The sequence below is a fragment of the Chiloscyllium punctatum genome, chromosome 19, assembly GCF_047496795.1.
Source record: "Chiloscyllium punctatum isolate Juve2018m chromosome 19, sChiPun1.3, whole genome shotgun sequence".
Lineage (NCBI taxonomy): Eukaryota > Metazoa > Chordata > Chondrichthyes > Orectolobiformes > Hemiscylliidae > Chiloscyllium > Chiloscyllium punctatum.
The window spans coordinates 47042608-47065110 of record NC_092757.1 but is presented as its reverse complement, the minus strand read 5'-3'; the positions used below and the strand labels follow the sequence as shown (position 1 = coordinate 47065110).

General features: G+C 39.7%; 1 protein-coding gene across 2 annotated transcripts in view; it reads left to right on the top strand.

Annotated features, from left to right (window-relative positions):
- Nucleotides 1-20602, top strand: part of ube2g1a (ubiquitin-conjugating enzyme E2G 1a (UBC7 homolog, yeast)) — a 71699-nt gene extending 51097 nt beyond the window's left edge. Inside the window, exons 3-7 of one of the 2 annotated variants that reach the window (XR_011963283.1) lie at nt 6063-6160; nt 12877-13055; nt 17035-17152; nt 18121-18151; nt 19654-20602. Coding sequence is in view for 1 of the 2 variants with exons in the window: in XM_072589327.1 (XP_072445428.1) it covers nt 6063-6160; nt 12877-13055; nt 17035-17121 (364 nt within the window). In the remaining variant the exon portion in view is untranslated. The remainder of the gene's footprint in view (nt 1-6062; nt 6161-12876; nt 13056-17034; nt 17153-18120; nt 18152-19653) is intronic. The other variant, XM_072589327.1, reaches the window with a different exon arrangement.
- The last annotated feature ends 1901 nt before the right edge of the window (nt 20603-22503 follow it).

The following is a 22503-nucleotide window of genomic DNA, read 5'->3' as shown; positions in this document are numbered from 1 at the left end:
GATGCCTGTACTGGATAGGTGGAACCTTTACAAGGCATTACATTTATCAACCTTTAATTAAATAAGATGCCTTAGTTCGACGACTAGTCCATCTTTCAGAAGAAGTAGTTTTGAAGGCATTAACAGTGAGGATGCTGGGGAAGAGGTCTGGATAGAAAACCGAAATGCACATTTCCAACTGAAATTATTTATAGATCCCTGCCTGGAAGTGAAGCTTTTAAAGAAGGTTGCGAAAGTATCTTATCAGTAATTTTCAAAAGTAAGTTGGATAGGAGCTTAAAGGACTACAAAGGTAAATGTGAATGGGGCTGACTGATTTGGTCAACATTGTGCAGACATAGACTCAATGGACTGAATGGTCTCCCTTCTGTACCTCCTCCGACTAGGTGAAAGATCAGAGGTGGTTGTGTCAAAGGAAGGATTATGGGGGTCAAACAATCGGGGAGGAAAGCCGGTTGTTTTCAGAGGAAAGACGACAGTCATCCTGGCCTGCAAGCATGTTCAATTGAATTCAGCCCTAGTTTTTGATCTATGAAGGAAACCTCAGCTTAAGAAAATGAGTGAAATGGCCAGCACAGTAGCTCAGCGGTTAGCACTGCTGCCTCAACGCTAGGGACCTGGGTTTGATTCCAGTCATGGGCGACTGTGTGGAGTTTGCACATTCTCTCTGCATAGGCTTCTTCTGGGTGCTCCGGTTTCTTCCCACAATCAAAAGATGTGCAGATCAGGTGAATTGGTCATGCTAAATTGCCCATTGTGTTAGGTGCATTAGTCAGAGGTAAATATAGTGTAGAGGAATGGGTCTGGGTGGGTTACTCTTTGGAGAGTTAGTGTTGACTTGTTTGGCTAAATGGCCTGTTTCCATACTGTAGGGAATCTTATCTAATCCTTGAGCTTTTACCAACTACCAGATTCTCTGAATGTGGATGGATTACCCAGCCTATCTGTTTGAACCTGAAATGATCTGGCTTTAATTTCCGTTTTAACTATTTACCTGACTTTAGTAGCTCATTCAGACGGTTAAAATTGCACAGCGCATTATTTGCATTTCTGTTTCAAATTGCGCTAATCCTCACAGCACAACACTCAACTGTGTTGTGGGCCAGAAGCAAAGCAACAGTTATCCAGGATTGCATTACAGATCTGTCAATTTCAGACTGCACCTTTAGTGAAAAAACCAAGACAGTCAAAATTATTTTAAAAAAAGTGATTGAATTTGTTTCCTTCTGTTTGTCATACTCTTAGCTCATAATGTTTTGCTCTTGCTTCACATTTTCCTTTAAGTTTCTCTTTGTTTCCATACTATCAAATCATCTTGTTTACTGATGCTTTAGAAATTGCAAGAGAGCCAAGACTGGTCGTGGTACTGTCTTTAAAAAGCATTCTTCACCATGTGCAATGGTGTGGGTGATCTGTTAGTATATCGTGAAAACCGCATTTCTGAATATCTGTTTTCGCTACTTTGTTTTCTGAATATGGAATTGCATTGGTGTAACTGGAAAACCACCTCTCCCAATTAAATAAATCGGCTGGAGGGGCGGAGTCATTACTTGATAAATCATCCATCCCTCAACTGCGAGTGTCCAGTTGGTCATGATATCCGTGCCTTTACTCCTATTTTAGTGAACCCCACCAAATGGGGTTTATCTCCCGGTTGCTGTGGATGTTGCCATAAAGAATTAACACTTGAGAAGTTAAGCTGTTGGATCTGGACCCATAGATCCAAATGAACAGTTTTGATGGGCAAATATCTGTGAATTAAGAAATACAATTGTATGGTTTCAGAAGTCACCTAAAGTGCATTCAAATAGTTGAGGTAACAACAGTGTGAACTTTCGCCCAGATGAGATGAGACTGGGACAGCTATCGGCAATATTAGAATGGAAGCAAATAGTCTTTGTGATGGAGAAGACATTCTTGGTCAAAAGGGGCATTGGGATTGAAAGCAATCTGGTTTTAGCCACTGCCCAGGGAGAGGGGCTTTAATAGAGATGAGCCGCAGTGGTTTTGATCTTTCAATGTTTAATCAGTGTGGGAACAAGAATAGAAGTCACTAGCATATTCTGATTTGGGTAGGTGCGAATGGAATCTGACCAGGACAGTGCAACTCAGCAGGGCAGGCATTGATGAATGAGTTGAAGTGATTTGCTTTGAAAGCAGCAGAGCAATACAGAAGGTTGAAGACCATGTACCATGATCAGTCATTGAGCCTTGGGGGCATTCGTTACAACCATTTTTGTGCAAATTTCAGTGCAGACTACAAATGGCACAAGACTTTTACACTGGAATGATTTCCAACTTGTCACATTTTACTTCAGCTTTTATTAATCTGCACTGTAAAAACTTGTAGTGAGAAATTGAACATAACTGATTATCTTGTATTTAGCATTTTCTTCGAGGCAGTCTAGTTTAGACTAGATTCCCTTAGTGTGGAAACAAGTCGCCTCAGGCGACTGACTGTGTGGAGTTTGCACATTCTCCCCGTGTCTGCGTGGGTTTCCTCCGGGTGCTCCGGTTTCCTCCCACAGTCCAAAGATGTGCAGGGCAGGTGAACTGGCTATGCTAAATTGTCCGTAGCGTTAGGTAAGGGGTAGATGTAGGGGTATGGGTGTGTTACGCTTCGGCGGGGCAGTGTGGACTTGTTGGGCCGAAGGGCCTGTTTCCACACTGTAAGTCATCTAAGCTAATCATCTAAGTCCACACAGACCCGCCGAAGAGTAACCCACCCAGACTCTCTTCTCTCTGGAATTGGGATTGAGGATGATATGTTGGTACTGAGATGCTTGGAAGTCCACAATCTGCAGACTCTGCATTCTAAATTTGAAACTTTACAGGACATTTAGTCAGGTAGCTTGGTTATTGGGTTTTTGGCCTCCCTTTGTGCAGTCTTTTTGAGTTCAGTGCCTTCCTGCCCTCCCTGTGTTGGTGTGTCTTGAGCTAAGAGCTCCTGTGAGTCAACTGGAATTTTAAAAATATCCTTTATGATCTCTTTCTAACGTGGACAGCAAGTTTCTTTCCATGGTCTGTGAATGTGCTGGTTAGAAGGATTAGGAATGTTTTTAAAAAAAAACCCACGCAGGGTTATGGGGGTGGTGTGGGATGGGGATGAGATCCTCTTCAGATTCAACAGGCTAAATGGCCACCTTTTATAAAACATAGGGATTCTGTGGTCCTTCATTAAACCTTCAGGGTCATTCCGAAAGCATTTCTGTTGTACCCCTGATGGCCTCTGGCCTTGACCATGATCTGATTAGGGCAGTTGGGCCCTTTTATTCTCCACTGCTTTGAAATACCTTCTGTAGCTTGTCCAAGTCTCTAAAGCACATGGGAGAATAGGAATTACTGGTAAACCATGACCTTAGCTTGGGTTTGAGATCTTGGTACTGAGTACAGGGGGGTCCCCAATTTACAATTGCGATGCCATAGCAGTACGATTTTAAAAATCCAACATATGAAAGTTTCCTCATACTATACTGTATTTTCAAACTAATCAGCCATGTTTTGACGCAGCTATGGAGCAGGTGGGACTTGAGGTCTAGCTTTTTGGCCCAGAAGTAGGGGCCACCACTCTTGGGTGGCTGTCTCTTGCATTGTTTTCTGATTTGAGTATAAATTGATTTGAATGGACTCCCTGTACTATTTTATCCCCCAATATTAGTATTTAGCAACTATGTAGAATCCTATCACAACAATAAAGAAGAATAATCTTCTAATGAAACTGTAATTGAGTTTTATTCTACCCAATTTGGAGAGCTAGCAGGTAGTCTGCTTTGTAACCCTGTATTTTCAGAAATAAGGTGTGTGTTGGGCAAGTTGCTTGTTTTCTACAGTGCCATCTGTAAACATGTATCTCCCAAACTATCCTGTTTAGAATGAAAGCTTTTTCAAAAGGAAGATGGGTTTTCTGTTTGATGCTATAAAACTTTAGTTTTATGCCTGTGTTCAGCTGTATTGCAGGACCATATAGATTTAATGAGCCAGATTTGGTTTATGGTTTAATGGTTAATGTTACATATACCTTGAATTGTGATCTTAATTTAATCCTATTAAAATGTTTGAAGGAGAAGAGTGCAAAATGGGCAATGTTAATGGCATCTGTCAAAGGATGAAGGCTAGCATGCATGGGAGCAAAAGTCCTATTTTCAGGGTCACGAAACCTAGACAGCTGAAATACTACAAGCAGTTCTAGCCACAATTTTAAGAAGGGTGTTTTTGGCCTTGGAGGCAGTACATGAATAATAAATAATACCTGGGCTCCAAACGTGAAGCTGGGGTAATATTAAACAAGCTAGGGTCAAATTATTTGGATTTTAGAAGGCTAAGGGTTGATTTTGGTTGCAATTCCAAGGTATTAAAAGAAAACAAAAATATTGGGAAAACTGTATTCACGAGTTGAGGAATCTTGGACTAAATGACCAAAAACTGGCTTAAAATTCAAACTGCAGCTTTTGGAAATGAAATTAAAATTCCTTTTCAGAGGTTGGTAAATGACTAAAACTTCCTGTTGCAGGTGGTAATAATTTTAAAATTTGAAGTTGATAGATGTTTTGTTAATGTATTCAGGAATATGGGGCAAAGACCAGTATGTAGAATTGACTTTTGGAACAGGTGATTTTGTTGAATGGTGGAGAGAGTAGCCTATTGTGCATCCATGCAAGATTTTAAACGTGATGCTGGAGTTACGTTCAAGTAGTTCCTGTGTGAACTGTAAAGCATGTGTTTTTGACTGACTGCAAGTGTGCTCAGACAATGCTCCAGATAACCTGGTCATTATTTTCAAATGTATTTATGGCAAAAATTGTGTGCACAATTTATCAAAAAATGAGTCAGCTAGAAGACTTAAAAATTGGTGCTGTGTGAATTTAGAGTCTTAGCTAATGATTGCTTTGGACATCTCTTATTTTGATTTTTCTGTCTTACTTCCTTTTTCTTTTCCTGTTTTGTTAAAATAAAACCAAAGACATAAAACAAGGACATAGAGGCAATCAGCCATTCAGACTTTTGCGTGACGTCCATCACTTGGATTATGGTTTACTTGATGGTGGCCTCAACTCTACTTTTCTGCCTGATTCACATAAATAAGCATTCAATATATGTAATGACCAAGCTTGTCTCAGGGGGTAGAGTTTTTTGAAGTATCAGAGGATGAGGGCACAGCAGATGAGGTGAACTATGTGGACTTATTCCAGAGACCCTCTGAAATGTTTCCTCCTGTCTGCAATATTTGGGAGATTCTTCACTCTGCAACTGTGCTCTCTAGTTTAAAATTCACCTATGAGTGGAAACAGCCTCTCAACACATACCCTTTCAAATCCCCTCAAATATTTTAAGTCACCTCTGAGCATATCAACCTAATGAACCTCAAATGCAAGCATACCCCTCCTTCTGTAAGGAGACCATCTAGAATCCTCTAGTTGTGTTCTCGCCAATGTGCTACAGTGGTAGCAAACCTTATCTACTTTATATTGCTTCCCTCGTTTTTAAAAAAAAAAATCTTGTTTCTAATTTTTCTGCTCATTAACCTTTTTGTGATACATGAATGTTGCTGGGTATGGAGGGTTTGACTTCTAAAGAGGCTGGATTGCCTGGGTTTTTTCTTTGGAATGTAGGAGGTTAAAGGTTTATAAAATAATGAGGGACATAGATAGGGTTAATGATAGGTGTCTTCCCTTACGATGGGGGAATATGAAGATTGGGGGCATACTTTTAAGGTGAGAAGCAAGAAATTTTAAAGACCCAGGAGGGTTTAAGTTTTTAACAATGATTAGAGTGTGGAATGAACTGAGGAAGTGGTGCATGCAGGCATTGTCTGGGACTGTAGTTCCGTCCGGAGTTGTCTCCTGGCGTGTTTAATGGCTTTGCAATGATCCAGTCACACCTGCATCCAACGTCTCCAACATCTTAGCTCTTAGTTTGTTTGACCTTTACGTAAAGCTCTGTAAAATCAGTTGGTCATCAAATGATCCTTTTTCCCCCCTTGATTTTGTGCTTATCCAGTTTGATATTTTCTGTGAATTAAATGTATTTGCTATATTGTGTAAATATTGTATCTTTATTTACAGTGAAGGTGGTGTTTTCAAAGCTCATCTTACATTCCCCAAGGACTATCCTCTCAGGCCGCCGAAGATGAAATTCATCACAGAAATCTGGCATCCAAATGGTGAGAATCAACTCATCAGTATTGGAAACGTTTACCGTAGATTGGGGAATTGATGATTAAGAAATGAGAGAATTAAGAGGAGAAAGCATAAACTTTAGTTTTGATAAAATCTGCTAACTTCCAGTGCCTGTAATTTTAGTGTTTTTTTTTGTGGGGTGTGTTTGGCACATAAAAAGGGTGTGCTGAATATTGTCAAGTTATAGCCTGCAGCATACTGCTGTTGAAGTATAAAACTTGACGGGGTGCAGAGGAGGTTCACTAGGTTCTGGAGTTGATGGGGTTGGCTTATGAGGAGAGACTGAGTAGACTGGGATTATATTCATTGGGATTCAGAAGAATGAGGTGGAAATCATATCTATTCCTTTTCATAATTTTATATCTTTTTATAAGAAAGTAGAGAGGATGCTTCCACTGGCAGATGGAACTAGGACAAGAGGGCATAGCCTCAAGATTAGAAGGAGTAGATTTAGTACTGAATTGAGAATGGTCGTAAAATCTATGGAGTTCCTTGCCCAGTGAAGTAGTTAATGCTACTTCAGTACCTTTTTTTTTTAAAAAGCAAATTAGATTTTTTTGAACAAAGGAATTGTGGATAAGTGGAGCTGAGTCCATGAAAAGATCAACCATGATCTAATTGAATGGTGGAGCAAGCTCGACGGGCCAGACTGCCTTCTCCTGTTCCTAGGTCTTATGTTCTCCGAAACCACGTAATACTTAGAATTTCTAAGAAACCAGTAAAAATAACAAGCACTAATGAAAGTAAAGCCTATAATCCAATAGTATACTCAGATCACTTCCTATCTGGAATAAAAAGCAAAATGTTGCAGGCACAGGTCCCACCCGCCTCCGTATCCACGGGCAATATGTTCGAGACCTGCCGCAGATGGTAGCAAACCCTCCCATTTTAAATGGCAAACCTAACTCTCCAGAAGCACCCCCCCCCCGCCCAAGAGTTGTTTCTGCAATGTTCTATGTAATACTTTTGGGTTGCGGTAAATTGCGGATAATTGAAACTGTGGAAACCGAATCCGAGGAACAGGGGTTCTAATGGACTGGAAATTTGAAATAGAAACCAACGCTGGAAATCGGGTCACGCAGAATTTGTGGAGAAAAAGTTAACATTTCAGGTTTATGACCTTCACGGCTGGAAAATGTTTAATGTAATTGGCTTTAGCAAGTATAGTGGGGGGGGGGGGGGGGGGGAGGAAAGTGGGGGTGGAAGGAAAAGAAACTTCTACCATAGGATGGAAGGCAGGAGAGATTAAATTATGAAATACATAAGTTTTATTTAACTTTCATGCAATGGCTGCATATGCTTGTAAACTATGTTGCAATTATGGTTTTTTATGCTTAATTTTTTTTGTGGAAGCATAGAAATTTCCTGCAGTTTTGATTTGATTTTATTATTGTCACGTAGAGGTACAGTGAAAAGTGTACTGTTAGTGCTTTACAGGAAGATCGTACCATACACTTGTATCAGGGTTTCAGAATAGAGTGCAGGATACAATGTTACAGTTGCTGAGAAGGTGCTGAGAGATTAACATTAGAGGTTCATTCAAAAGTCTGGGAACACAGTTTAACTTAATTGTTTTCTACAACTGATTATGCTTGAAAATCATGGGCGCAAACTGTTCTTCTACTCAAATGTATAATGAAATATCACTGTCAGTGTTAATTGCTAGTGAGACACTTTCTGACATAACAGTACTATTTCCAAATTCTAAAAGTGGTGAGGGAGGAATCTGAAGTGTTTATAGTCCTACATTTTGAAGTTCTTAATTTAGCTATTCTTTTAATCTTCTGTATCAAATTATAAAGGCCTTTTTTGTTTGCTTTGACATATTCCTTTTATTATACATGTCAACAATTCAGGTGGTGTTTATAGGTTCAGATGCATAACTTTCCCATCTGCATTTAACTTGGCAGTTTTTATTTTTAAAATGATGCCTTCTGATGCCAGGTTCATCAATTTTCCTCCAATCGTTTTCCCAAAGTTAATGGTTTATGTTTCTACTAGATGGGTCAATTAGCTCAGATGGTTGGACAGCTAATTTGTGATAGTGATGCCAATAGTATGGGTTCAGTTCCCATGCCGGCTGAGGTTACATGAAAGACACTCCTCCTCAACTTCTCCACTCCCCTGAAGTGTGGTGACCCTTGGGTTAAGCCACCACCAGTTGTCTCCTTGAGAAAGTAGTCCTGTGGTCTGGTACAACTGTGGCAACTTTACCTTGCATTCTAAATCTCATGTTGTATTTTGCACCATAACAAACTTTACAATCTATTATCCGGATGTAATGTCTACTTCATATTCATATTGTAACTTTCCAAAAATATAGTTTATTCATAACTTTTGTAAAAGTAAATTTCAAAACCTTTCAATTTGCACATAAAATGCAATAAATGTCAACTTTTCTCTGCTGCACTTTGAGATGCCTCAATGCAGTTGCAGTGTAAGAATTTTAGACATCTTAAGGAGTTTGACCGTTTCCAGCCTGTCAACGTGCGATGGCTGAAAGGGCTTTGTCAATGGTTGTTCTCCCCTTTGTGCCTTTTTGTAACGTCTGCTCTAAGCTTTACTGACCCCTTAGCATGTAGCTTTCGAGCTTGGAACGTACCACTTTGCAACAATGTGTGGTGGGCAACTCCTTTCATTTGGCAGATGAGAGCAAGTTTCAGTTAGACTGACGAGCAAGTTTCACCAAACCGATGATCCCTGGCAGAAGTTGATGTTTTTGATAGTGTATGTTCCTAAGAGCAGCGCTCAGCCTGGTCGTGGTGTAAATTTAAACATTCTGCCAAATGACTTTGATAATCTGCTCTGGGAACAATCCGACTGGATCTACCAGGTCTTTCTGCAGGGCTTCGGGGATGTTACGTGTGCACCAACATCTTTAGATTAGATTGGATCGGATTACTTACCGTGTGGAAACAGGCCCTTCGGCCCAACAAGTCCACACCGCCCCGCCGAAGCGTACCCATCCATACCCCTACATCTACATCGACCCCTTACCTAACACTACGGGCAATTTAGCATGGCCAATTCACCTGACCTGCACATCTTTGGACTGTGGGAGGAAACCGGAGCACCCGGAGGAAACCCACGCAGACACGGGGAGAACGTGCAAACTCCACATAGTCAGTCGCCTGAGGCGGGAATTGAACCCGGGTCTCCGGCGCTGTGAGGCAGCAGTGCTAACCACTGTGCCACCGTGCTGCCCACAAATCTGATGGACTTGTGGTCAGCGTTGGTTTTCTGCACAAACCTCTCAATGAGGAATATGTAAGTATGGTCCCAACTGCTTGGAGCATTTCACAATAGCATGGCCAAACACCAGGGAAAGGTAGGATCTGATTACATAGTATCGCTTAGAGTTTGCATACTGCGGGTCTAAGCACAACTTGATGTAGCTAAACACAGCTGACTGTCATGAGGGTGACCTTGGCTTGGGTCCCTTCTTGATAGGATCTCTAACCTCCAGGCAAGGTTTATTATAAAAACGTTGCTTCATCTGTGCAGAAATACTATTCCACTCTTTGATGAAAATCTACTGGAGTTGTTTCCAATATATTGGAGCTGAAAACTGATGTCACTGTATATGCACTTGAGCTTTACAAAATCTGAAGGCTATCAGACGTAATTTGACCATCTTTCTGGCTGTTTAAGATTGAATACCAGAATAGAAGAAATGCAGCCAATAATGAATGTAAATCATAAATTAAACCTTGAATTCCAGGTGTCTCAGTTTTAATAATTTACTCAGCAGTGCACTTGGACTTTACCGAAACATGAGCAACAGGGTCCTTTTTCAATTTGTCTCCCTCCATGAGGAATTTGTCTGTCCTTAAATATTTGGCCATTGGGTTTATTATTTACTCTCCCTCAAACTCAGCCTGTGGGCTGTCTTGTGTCTAGCTGCAAGTAGCTGTCAGGCAGCAGAACTTGTCTCAGCAGCTGCTTATTTCTGTTGCTTAATCTTCTAGTTTGGAATTCTGTGGATTTGGCCAGATTGGTTTACAGTATTTAATCCCAACTGGATTTGTTTTCATGCACCCACCAGATAATTTGTGCCAGCTCCCCATGTAGACACACTGGCTGAGCCCCTCGGTAAAGAAAATGCTTTAAGCCATCTCTTGATCCTGCACACTCTGTCCCTGGCCACTCAGTGTCGGGATCCTGGGCAAGTTGATAATTGTAGTTCTCCTCTTCAAAAGGTGAATTTAAAAATAGATTCCTGCTATCAAGTCACCCTACCCACCTTTTTTGTTTTGTGGAATTTGGAGTATTGCAGTTAGAGGGATGATGGCATTGAATGGTCTTTGGAGCAATTCTCCCTGGAAATGTGCCCAATAAAGCTAGGAAGATCTGTTTGTTTACATTGCTGTCACTGTATTTAATAATATAGTGCCACGTCCAGTAAAGGCATGTTGTATTCGTAACTTCAAGCGTGGGGGCACTTCCTGTGGAACTGGCTTTTCAAATGAATGCATGCAGGCTAGCTGAGGAAGCTGCCAAATGTCATGTGACCTCTTCAGAATCTCTCTCCTTTGCAAAGAAATTGAATCCCTTGGGTGGGTGTGTACTTCTGGAATAAACACACCAAAACTAATGTCGTCTGTGGAGTTTGCAGCTGCAAATGTGAATGGCTGCCATCCGATCTCTATCTTTTTAGGTACACAGAGGCTATTGATTATGTAACAGATTCTGGCCTCTGGTTCTGAAATCTTTTATCTTCAGACCCTGGAAAAGGCTGATACAGTCTAGAGAAGCCACCTGTAGAGACAACAGCTGCAGAAAAATGGTCCATAGTTGTCTTGGAGACCCTGGAGATTGTAAAACATTTTAAAATCACCCAGTTCAATTGATAAATCCAAGCCCATTGGATATCCTGATGAAAGCCACAAGTACCTGACTTCATGACCTGTTGAATGTTCTTTTCTTTTTTGAAGGATTCGGCAATAAATTTGATATGATTGTGTTAAACTATACCATTCTATAGTGGAAAAGTCTTCTGCCTTCACTTGACTGAGCTAAACATGCATTCCTTTTAATGGTTGAATGTGGTGTGTGGATGATAATATGGTTAGATTTCTTGGGGTGAGAGAATAACTATTTATTTTAAAGGAGGCTTATAAACACATGCCTACCTTTCCAAAACAACCAGACTGATTGCAAGTGGTAAGGGATTTCAGTTTTATCTCTCCTCCCATGGCCAATACAAGAATCTTTGCTTTTTGCACTGTTTCTCAGTCACTGTATCAGTATAATTTTGGTTTCAGTTTGTCTGTCTTGTGTTCAAGTTAACAACATATTATACTTCAGCTAAATGGGGAAGATTTTACAATATTTACAGAACTTGAGTGCTTGTCATAACTGTTCATCACGTGCAGTACTCATGTCTTTCTTTGGAAATTGGATTTTTCCCTTTTCTGTTCTCTGGCTCCAGTTGAAAATAGAAAAATAAGTAGCACAAACTTAACCCTTTGCAAATGTTTTGGATAACCACTGTGGGTTTGTTGATTGTCCTGTAGAAAAATTAACTTTTAACTGGTGTAGAAAAGCTGATTTTGTTTTAAATATATGCTATCAGTTCAGCTGAATTAATTTCATATACACTTAGCAGTACGGTATGTATACAGCTGTCAAAATGCATGATTTTGTGTTTTTCTATAACCAACTGCGAGGATTATTTGTCTGCTCAGGTTCCTCAATGCTTTATTCCTAAGGTTTGCTTAATGGGCGAATGCACTAATGAAGTGTAATGGTTTACTGGCTGGTTGTGACATAATACCACAAAAGTATACAAAATAGGAGCAGAAGCAGTCTATTTGATCTGTTGAGCTTACTCCACCATTCACTAAGGTCATGGTTGATCTGTTTGTTCCAATTTTCATTTTTCCAAATCCTGGTGTAAGACAAATAGCGACCAGCCATCATGCAGTCAGGCTTTGGAGTTTTAGAAAGCAATATTGAAACCTAAAGGCTGTAAAATGTGTAAACCAGGAATGAGGTAGTGTTCCTTGAGCTTGTATTGTTCTTCATTAGAAAGTTACAGTAGATCCACAATAGAACTGTTCACATGAAAGCAAGGGCATTTCTCCTATTTATCTTGATCATCTGTAAATTTAGCTACTGTGCCTTTTTGCTCCTGTCATATTGGTCATTGATATAATTGTAAAATGTTGAGGCTGCAGTTTTTGCATGTAACTCAATGTAAATCAAAGTAAGACTCATTTGTGTGTATTATGTTTACTGCAAGCCAGTCAGCCTTCTATCTGATTTTCTCCCACACCATGAACTCCTGTTTGCCAGCAATCATGTGTGGCATCATGTTAAGTGCCTTTTGAAATACAAGTACAGTACATCTAATAGCTTCCCTTTTATTCACTTTGCACATTACTACTTCAAAGGACTCTTTTTAAAAATGTGGTTTCTCATTCATAAACCATGCTGGTTCTTCCCAATTCATCCTTGAAGTGTTCAGCTGTAACTTCCTCAATTAATTCTTTCCCACAATTGATATTGAGCTAATTGGCCTGTAATTTCCTTTTTGTCTCCTTCCTTTTCCCTAGAGGATTTATTTACTGCTTTCTAGTTTGATGGTATAGCAATATACTGACTGTTTTGAATATTTTTCTAAAGAATCTGTGCACTACTCTAAGTGAAATGCTCTAACTGGAGTTAAGGATCTCCTTTTTTTTTTGTTTTCTTACAGTTGATAAGAATGGTGAGGTGTGCATCTCAATCCTTCATGAGCCTGGGGAGGATAAATATGGATATGAAAAACCTGAAGAGCGCTGGCTGCCAATTCACACTGTAGAGACGATTCTTATTAGTGTGATTTCAATGTTGGCAGATCCAAATGGAGACTCGCCAGCCAATGTAGATGCAGCAGTAAGATCTTTTGTTTTGAGTTGGGACTTCAGCACTAACATTGCTTCTCGTGGTCAGGTTTTCTCAAACAAAATTAGTCTGAGGCTATAATGGTGTTCTTAGTAACATTGGTTTCCATTATAAGTAACAGCAAGACCAAGATTGTCATCTAGGGAGTCTGATCAGAGGTCAGATTAAATCCAACAGGTTGTGAAATTCTAAGACCAGAACAAATGAACTTTTTTTGTTGTTTTCATAATTTTAAAAGTTAAGTGAGATGAAGTGAGTTTCTAAATTGATAAACTACTTTTTTTTATATATGATGTTTCTTTGTAATTTAGATTATCCTTTAATTGATCCTCAATGGGGTTGCATTAAATTTTTCAATTGTGTATTTTGTAAAATCTTAAGTTTTGGAAGTGGCATCTTATTAATAAGTAGCAACTTCATTGGACACAGTTCCAGTCAGCATGTTGTCTTTTTAATAGATTTTTGGGGAAAAGTTAAATTTATCATTTTGGCTGCTATTGTCTTGCTGTATGAAAACCTGGGAACAGGAATATGCTGTGTTGCCGTTCAAGTAGATCAAGATTGACATTTTCTTTATTCTGATAATACCTAGGAATGCCCATTTCAGAGACCTAGTTAATTCAATTGCCATTTGGGGAATGCTGGTAGAGAATTCTTGTTGCAGTGTTCTTCATGTCAATCCCACAGTCAGTGTTACTTGTCACCTATACTGGGAGGCAAAAGTGGGTACTGCAGATGCTGGAGGTTAGAGTCCAGATTAGAGTGGTGCTGTTTCTGATAAAGGGCTTTTGCCTGAAACACTGATTTTTTTTCCCCCCCTCTGCTCCTCCAATACTGCCTGACCTGCTGTGCTTCCAGCACCAGTCTAATCTAAAATACTCCAGTATGCCTTGAAAACTCAGTACTATCAGATGGCATCGATGATGAAGTTTGCTTTGGACTTTACACCAAATGTACTTAAATTTGCTTCTAATATATTCATGGAATATGGGCATCACTACAAATCCAGCATTTAATGTTAAACAAAAACTGCAGATGCTGGAGTCCAAAGTAGACAAACAGGAGGTTAGAAGAATGGAGCAAGCCAGGCAGCTTCAGGATGTGGAGAAGCCAATGTATTGGGTGCTAACCCTTCAGGACTAGATGAGGAGGTATGGGGAGCTACAGATAAAGGGGGTGGGGTTGCGGTGAGGTATGTAGTGATAGGTGGGCAAAGGTAGTGGGTATGATGTGGTTGGTGGTTGGGAGTGATGAATCTGGTTGTTAGCTGGTAGGAAGAGTTGGTAGGAGGAATGGATGAGAGGAGGCAGGGTGGAAAGGAGATGGGATAGGTGCGAAGGATATTGAAACTCCGTTAAATCCCTTGGGCTGTAGGCTGCCCAGGTAAAAGATAAGGTGGTGTTCCTCAAAGCTGCGGTCTGATTCACTGCAGCAATGGCGGAGGCCAAGGATGAATATGTTGGAGGGGAAATTGAAACGGGCAGTGACTGGGAGGTCAGGCTGGCTGTTTTGGGCCAGGTGAAGATGCTTGGTGAAACTGTGTCAACTAGTCTACATTTGATCTCACTGATGTAGAGAAGACCATATTGGGAGCACTGGATGCAGTAGACCAGGTTGGAGGAGATGAAGGTGAACTTCCATCTCACCTGGTTGGAGGTGAGCGAGGTGGTGTAAGGCAGATGTTGCATTTTTTTCAGTTACGGGAAAAGTACGGGAGGGGTTGGTGGAGAGTGGTGCGAACCAAGAAGTGGTGTAGAGCATGAGTCCTTGTAGAAGGCAGGGAGGGGCAAGATGTTCTGGGTGGTAGGGTCAGATTGAAGTTGGTGAAAGTGTTTTGAGGTTGCATTAGAGGTGGACGCTGGTGGGGTGGAAAGTGAGGACGGGACGGGGGGGGGGGTGCGGAAAGATCCTATCTTTGTTTTTGGAGGGGTAGGTTTAGAGTAGTGGAGCAGAGAATGGAGGTGTGGTGGAGGGCTGTCTGGATGATTGGGTGGGGAGGGGGGCGAATCATTGTTTGAAATAGGACATCTGGGATACTTGGGAGTGGAACTTCTCATCAGATCAGATGGGATGGACGAATTGGAAAACGGGTTGGACTTCTTGCAGGGTGCAGGTTGTGAGGAGGCAGAGTCCGGGTAGTTATGGAAGTCTGGGTTTATAGTAAATATTGTTCCATAAACTCTTTCCACAGATGGAAACAGATCAAGAAAGGGGAGGGAGGTGTTTGAGATCGATCAGATTAATTTGAGGGCAGGGTGGAAGTTGTTAGCTAATGTTAATTGGTTTCATGTTTTTCTATTTCACAAAAAACTCTAGTTTTTGACAGGATTGTATGTTACAGATACTGGCAATTATTTTTCTGACCCCTTTGTTTGCCTTCAGTATTGATTGAAGTCTTGGTTTTGGCCACTTTTTTTTTTCACCTTGAGAAAACATTGTTTTACTTAGTAATTCAGCATGAGCTGAGGTGCACCTGAGCAAAGGTTGACGCTTAGCCAGCTTTGTTGCAGCCCACTGGAGTTGTCTTGTAATGGTTACATACTTGCATCCATTCTGGTTGGAGAGAAATAGTCCTTGGCTTCATTATTTTTAATGAGCCACCTCCGATATGCTGCAAGACACCTCTAGGACTCTTAACTCAACTGCTGACTCGTGGCAGCAAAACCATTGCACCACAGGAGACCCAGTCCTCCAGTTACGATATTTACTAATCCACCTGTTTCGATATGTTATTACACACCACCTGGAGCAGGTAGGATTTGAACCGAGGCCTCCTGATCAAAAGGTGGGGGCACTACCACTCTACCACAAACCCTTTGACATATTTAGAAAGAAGGCAGAACTTTGATATTGATCCCAATTTCTCAGCATAAAAATATTCAACCTATGAAAGTTTGTACAGTACAGCCCTTGAGTTAGCCTGAAATGCAACCATTGTGTATACTTTCCATTGCCAGCCTTGATGGATCTGCAGTTACTTCCTGGTCACTCAGCCCTCATTTTGCTATGGCGTATTGTAGTTTAACATCGTTTGTTGGAGGAATGAGTCACATCTAACTGGTTTTGGATACTTTCACACTAATGTGGAAATTTAACATGCTGGTGATCATGGTTTTGTTGGATTTCTTATGACACCCTCCTATGCTGTCTTGCCTTCTGTATATCTTTTGTGAAAACCATACTAAAATTTACAGCTTCTGATTTCTGTTGTAAATTACACACCTCTCCACTTCTTTGAACTTGTATAGTGAGATTACTCACTCCTGTTGGCTCTTTAATTAGTATTTGAAATTCGTAATGTCCAGCTCCTGCCGAATGGTTACATTTTTTGACAGTTTTGGTGGATATTTAGTCAAAAGAATACTTGCGCAAAACTGTTGCGAAATGAAATTTTGGCACCTTTTTTTACTCTGCATGTTAACAGAACTGAGAAAGCAGGATTCAGGAAGTGTACAGTTCATCATAGTTAATTCTGTCAAAGCTCTGCCTGAATGCTTGTGGAGCTGACTTCAAAAAATGGACTCCAGCATTTATTAAAACCTCCTGTTGAACGTGGAATTTCTCAGCACTCTTGTGTATCACTGTACAGTTCAGGTTTCACCCTGTCTGACATCTATCAGTTTTATGATCTTCATATCCTGACCAATACTTAAAAATTATCTCATTGTTGCTTTCACTGCAGTTTTGACTTCAGTGTACTAATTGCTTTCCTACACTGGTTGTAATTGCCACCAAACTAAAACCTCTGTTTGTACTGTTGTTTTTGGGCACCCTGAGGGAACACATTATGCTGCAATTTGAATTTCTTGATTGGAAAATAAGTTTGTGTTACATATTAGAGTTTATGATCATCTTGGTATTTTGCCCTGTGATTTGTATTCACCTTCCTGCAACTCAACAATTTTTAATATTTGGGCAACAGATGAATGTCCTGATTTTGTTTGTTCTTTTCTCTGGCCTACAATTGTAGAAAGAATGGAGGGAAGACCGTAATGGGGAATTCAAAAGAAAAGTTGCGCGCTGTGTAAGAAAAAGTCAAGAAACTGCATTTGAGTGATGTTTCATTCACCAGGAAGCTTCACTTTCTGGTAAGGAAGATAGTGAACTTTTCAATCGAGTGCAAAATTGACTAATTAGGATCTTTCCACTATCAGGCTGTTTTGTCATGTTGATTAATTGGAGAGAGTTAAACAGTAATAGTTTTTTAGTTTATTGTTGAGACTTATAAACAGCAAAATGCACAGATTGGATTATGGCACCACCTCACTGGCCTCCCGTTTCGATTGTTTTAACCTTAGATTTGATTCCCTGCAGTATGGCAACAGGCCCTTCAGCCCAAAAGGTCCACACCGACCCTTCGAAGAGTAACCCACCCAGACCCATTCCCCTACCCTATATTTACCCTGACTAATGCACCTTACACTATGGCCAATTTACCTGACCTGCACATTTTTGGATTGTGGGAGGAAGCCGGAGTACCCGGAGGAAACCCAAACAGACACGTGGAGAATTTGCAAACTCCACACGACAGTCGTCCGAGGTGGGACTCTAACCCAGGTACCTGGCGCTGTGAGGCAGCAGTGCTAACCACTGAGCCGCTGTGCCATCCCAAGTCCAGCAAGTATATACAGTTGAAGCCTTTAAGTTAAATGACTTAATCTACTGCTCATGCCAAAGCAAAACATTATCAATGCTTAACTCTTATTTCACATTGACTTTCAGGATGAGACTGTAGTCAGATTTAGCATTGTTTGAGTTGTATTCCAGTATCTGAAGTTTGTGCTATAGTTTGAGAGCTATGCTTATCGTTGCAAAATTCTTTCCTGTGTGGTACAGGTCAACTGAAGTATCCAAGTCCATTAAGCTCCAGGTTTGCTTTACTGTCTCATCTGATCTTTTGTCACATAGTTGCTAGCATCAATATGCTATAAATGTCACAAGTCATATGAAATGGCAGGAGTAAGTTATTCTGCCCCATAAGGCTGTTCTACTTGTTCAGTCTATAATGTATGCCTGGCACTTTGGATTAATTTTTTTTCTTTAATTCCTGTTGAAGGTGAATTTACTGAGGCTTGGTGTCTTCAAAGGTAAAACTCTTTGTAAACTAACCAGTGATACATGAATTGATAATTGGCACTGTAACGCAAGAACCATCTTAAGTGAAGGTGCTTCCTTTTTTAAAAATACCAATGAGTTTCCTAACTAATGTTTGCTACTGTGAGCGAGCATAATGAAATTGAAAGGCACCCTGAACATTTCCTCCCACAGTTTGTAGTCCTGTGGATTAAGCCAACTGGTTTGCATGTTGTCAAAGACAGCAGCATCTCCTGCAGATTCCACCAAGCATGACTAATTATTTAGTCTTTTTTATTCAATAACAAAATAGCTTTGATTGTCCATCTGCCCTTCAAGATAATGGTGAGCTGCTTTTTTTGAACAAAGAATAGGTTTTAAATCATTTGACAGCCACATTGAGAGAGTACCACACATAAGAAAGTAAATCTCATTGCTTTTGGTATTGGAGTCAGATTAGACATGGAAAGGACAACAGGTTTCCTTCAAAAAGAAAACCAAAAATGAACAAGTTAGGGTCTTGCAATATGCCTCTATTCATACAAACATTGAAATTTAGATTCAGGAGTAGACCATTTACTGCTGAGGCTCCTCCACCGTTCACTAAGCTCACAGTTTGTAAGCCAAGTCAATTTTAGCTCCTGCTAGTGAAAAGCCTTAAATGTCACTTAAAATTAATAATGTTTCTTCTCTACTGGCAGCAACGCCCTGTTACCAAAATGTAGGTGATATCCAATCATTTTCGATGCATGTATTTTCTTCAAGTTTACACTATTTCCATGTCAAGCCCCACCAATCAGCATAATCTTTTTTTTCCCTCCCATGTTATTTTCAATAGTGCTGGGGAAAATACAACAAACTTATTTGCTTCAGTGGCCTTTGAGCATACAAGCCTTAAAAGGGTTGCTCAGATCAGTGAGAATGGAGGGATAGAGTAGTATGAACGTGGTGATAGGGAATAATATTAATCACCAATGAAATAAAACACAAGTGAAACAGTCAGGGAGAGCTTGCTAAGTATGGAAGTTTGGAAGTTAGCAGTTGCCTGATTGACGCTCTCAATTGTAAATCCTTTACCCTTAATCTTCCAGTTAATATGAAATACAGGAAAATTAGAGCCACTTGGTTTCTTTACATTTTGTAGAATACTAATGAATCAAATTGGATTCATTAGCATTCTACAAACAACTATAAAGAAACCAAGTGGCTCCAATTTACCTGCATTTCACATACATTGTGGCACAATCCCCAGTAGTGTATAATTAATCAGTTACTGTTTGAAAGGAAGCTAAATTGATATGTTTTACACTGGGGAAAATAGATTTTCCAGAGTTTTAACAAATCTGTTTTAAAAAAAAAATGCATTTGAGACCTCCACAAGAGACTTGTAGCCTATGTGTGAGGCTGCATCTGGTGTACTGGTAGGATTTGTTTGCTTTTAAACTATGGTGTTAAAGCTTGTTTTAAGAATTTGCACTAAATTGAAGCAATAACTAATGGGAAATTTGAGTTGCAGGTCTCCAATTAAGAACCAACATGGCACTGTTGACTTTCTGCACTCAACCCACCAATTGTTGGACCTCTTCAAACTGGTAACAAGTTGGAAATCCTGGATAGGCATTACGGAGCTGCGAGTGAATTATGCCATCCTCATTGTTGAGTAAAACCTATCGTGCCAACTTGGGGAGGGGGGGGACAAAATGATGCATCAGGATTCCTGTGAACTGCTTTGATCTTCAGGAGAAATTGTAAAGATGTGTACATAGCACAACATTATCTGGATATTCTATATACTGTACTTAGACACCCACAATATGCATTGTACCAAATTATAGCTTGCTTGTAGTTAGAGAATCGTGTAAATTCTGAAAGATTTTAGCAAGGGGGCTTTGTGCATTCAATTTTCTTAAGTTTACTATTAAAACGAAACCAGTCTTGTAAAAGGTATCTTGCACTGTCAAATTGAAAGTTGCATTTATCAATGTTTTAAAATGGATTCCATTGTGAGAATGTTTTGCCAGATATTCTGATGCATTAACACTTGGCCTAAAATATTTTGGGCATGAATAATTTGCAGATGCTCAAATTTAATATGCAGATACTTTTGGTTCTACAGCAAGGGGTTAAAGTTTATACCTGAATTTGAAAATTAGCCAAGGTGACCTCATTAGTCTTCACTGCCCAACTGCTGAAACAATGTTTTGAGCTTGATTTGTGGGGAGTGTTTGAAGTAGGTTTCACATGTTTAGGTGTAGGCTTTCACCCTTCTCAGTGGGAGTTTGAGGACTTTTTTGGTATTAAAATGCTGTTTGTGTGTGTGTGTTTTCTTTCCTTTCTAGCTATAATGCAGATTTTCTGCTGGAGTGTACAAAGAGAAATGGTGATGTATATTTTCATGTAATTTGATTTTTGGAATTCTGTCACCTGTAGTGAAAGTTCTTCCAAAATATAACTGTTTTCCAGTATGAGTTGTCAGTTTCAGTTGTGTAAAACCTCTCAATTGCACTTTTGTTTCATATGGAAATTATTAAAATTTGAACTCAAACAAAATAGGGATCCAATGAATTGAACTCTATGCAACTAATTATACTTTAGTACAATAACTTACATTCTGCTTACAGTGTACTTGAATACAATCTTAAGACAGCTCTTGTTAATATTAAATATTTTAAATACACTGCACACTTTAATTTTTATACTTTTTTGGGGGTTGGTGCTAGCATAAATCTAGGCAAGAAAGGGGAGAGATTAGTTCTTGCACTTCACTAGTGAGTACTGTGTCTCTTACAGAACATAGAACATATAGTACAGTACAGTGACAGGTCCTTCTGCATTGTTTAGTTTCACTCTTCATGGGTGAGACCTCCTTGGGGATCCAGTACAGTTTGGATTGAGGGGCACTGGGCTGTTAATATTGATATCACAATGCACAGTAATTTTAAATCATATATTCAAATGTGGGTAATTTGCTTTGACTTGTCAAGCTCCCTGAACAAATGGAACACTTGTAAGATTTATTGGATTTTAAAATTGACTTTTGGATGGATGGACAGACTGTAGCTGAGATGCGGTAGGCAGTGTTAGGTCAGAAACTCCCTTGATAGTCAGTGCTTGTGGTGTGTCTGAGAGTGAATATTGGAGCTGCAGGTTCTCAATTTCAGTATTAATGAGATGCTGTTATATCATGCAAAAAAAATGTCCATCTGGTATAAATAGCAGAAATGGCATTTTAACTTTAAAAGCAAGGTGATTTAAGGTCAGGGGAGTATCATCTAAATGAGATGCAAAATTGGAGAAAATATTAAAACTATTTTAGGGTTGTTGGTACACCAACTAAATCAGATGAAACTATTATCAAAGCAAAGATTAAACTTTACCGATTAAAAGCAAAGTTGTAACTTCCAGTTTTATTTCTGACTAATAAGATTTTTAAGGTACTCTAATGGAAGTGTTGAATTTAAGCTCTGGGAAATTTACAATAAGGGCTATAATGCTGACAGTGAGCTTAAGTGGTTTAAAAGTATATCCAAGAAAATCCCATGCTGAGAACATGGATTAAAGCCATAGAAAATGCAGTGACATGTTTAGTGAAAAGTCTTTTCGGAGGTATTATGGGAAAACCCACAAATCAGTGGTGCGACCGATGCGCTTGCTAATGAATTAATACAACAAGGAGTAGTCTGAACTTCCTGGATTCTGAAACTGTGCAACTCACTTGACATTTAAAATTTGAAGCTCCAAAATTAGTTTAGCCCAATGCTAACTATAGAGACTTATCATGTCTGCAATTTCTGAGGTTGAATCACTTTCTGAAGTAACTGAGCCAGACAATATTTCCTGAAAGAGAAATGCATCTGTCAAGTGATCCGAAACATCAGGACCTCTTTTTAGCCAGGAATGTACTGTTCCTATGTTGTCAGTCATTATGCATTAAGTACAATATGCCTGTTAAAGGTGTATATTAAAGCTTTTGCTGCAAAATTTACTCCTGACATTTATTTTTATTAAGGTGCTACGTTCATTTAAACTCAATGCTAGAAATCTCACAGCAGCAATTTCATGTTAATGTTGCTAGACAACATTTGTTGCATTTTAGCATGCAAATAGAGAAATGTCCGGCAACGTAGTGAACAGCTACCCTAGGCACAGTCAATGACTTGCATTTATACAGTGCCATTTAATGTCATGATATCACTTTACAACCATTATCAAACAAAATTTGTCATTGAGCTACATTGGGTGAGGGCAGGTGGAATTTAAGGCCTGTGGGTTTCAGGGAATGGATAAGATTTTAAGATGGAAATATTGTATGCCCAGGATATAATGTAGATCAGCAAGCCTAGAGGTGAGGAAGTAGAACTTAATG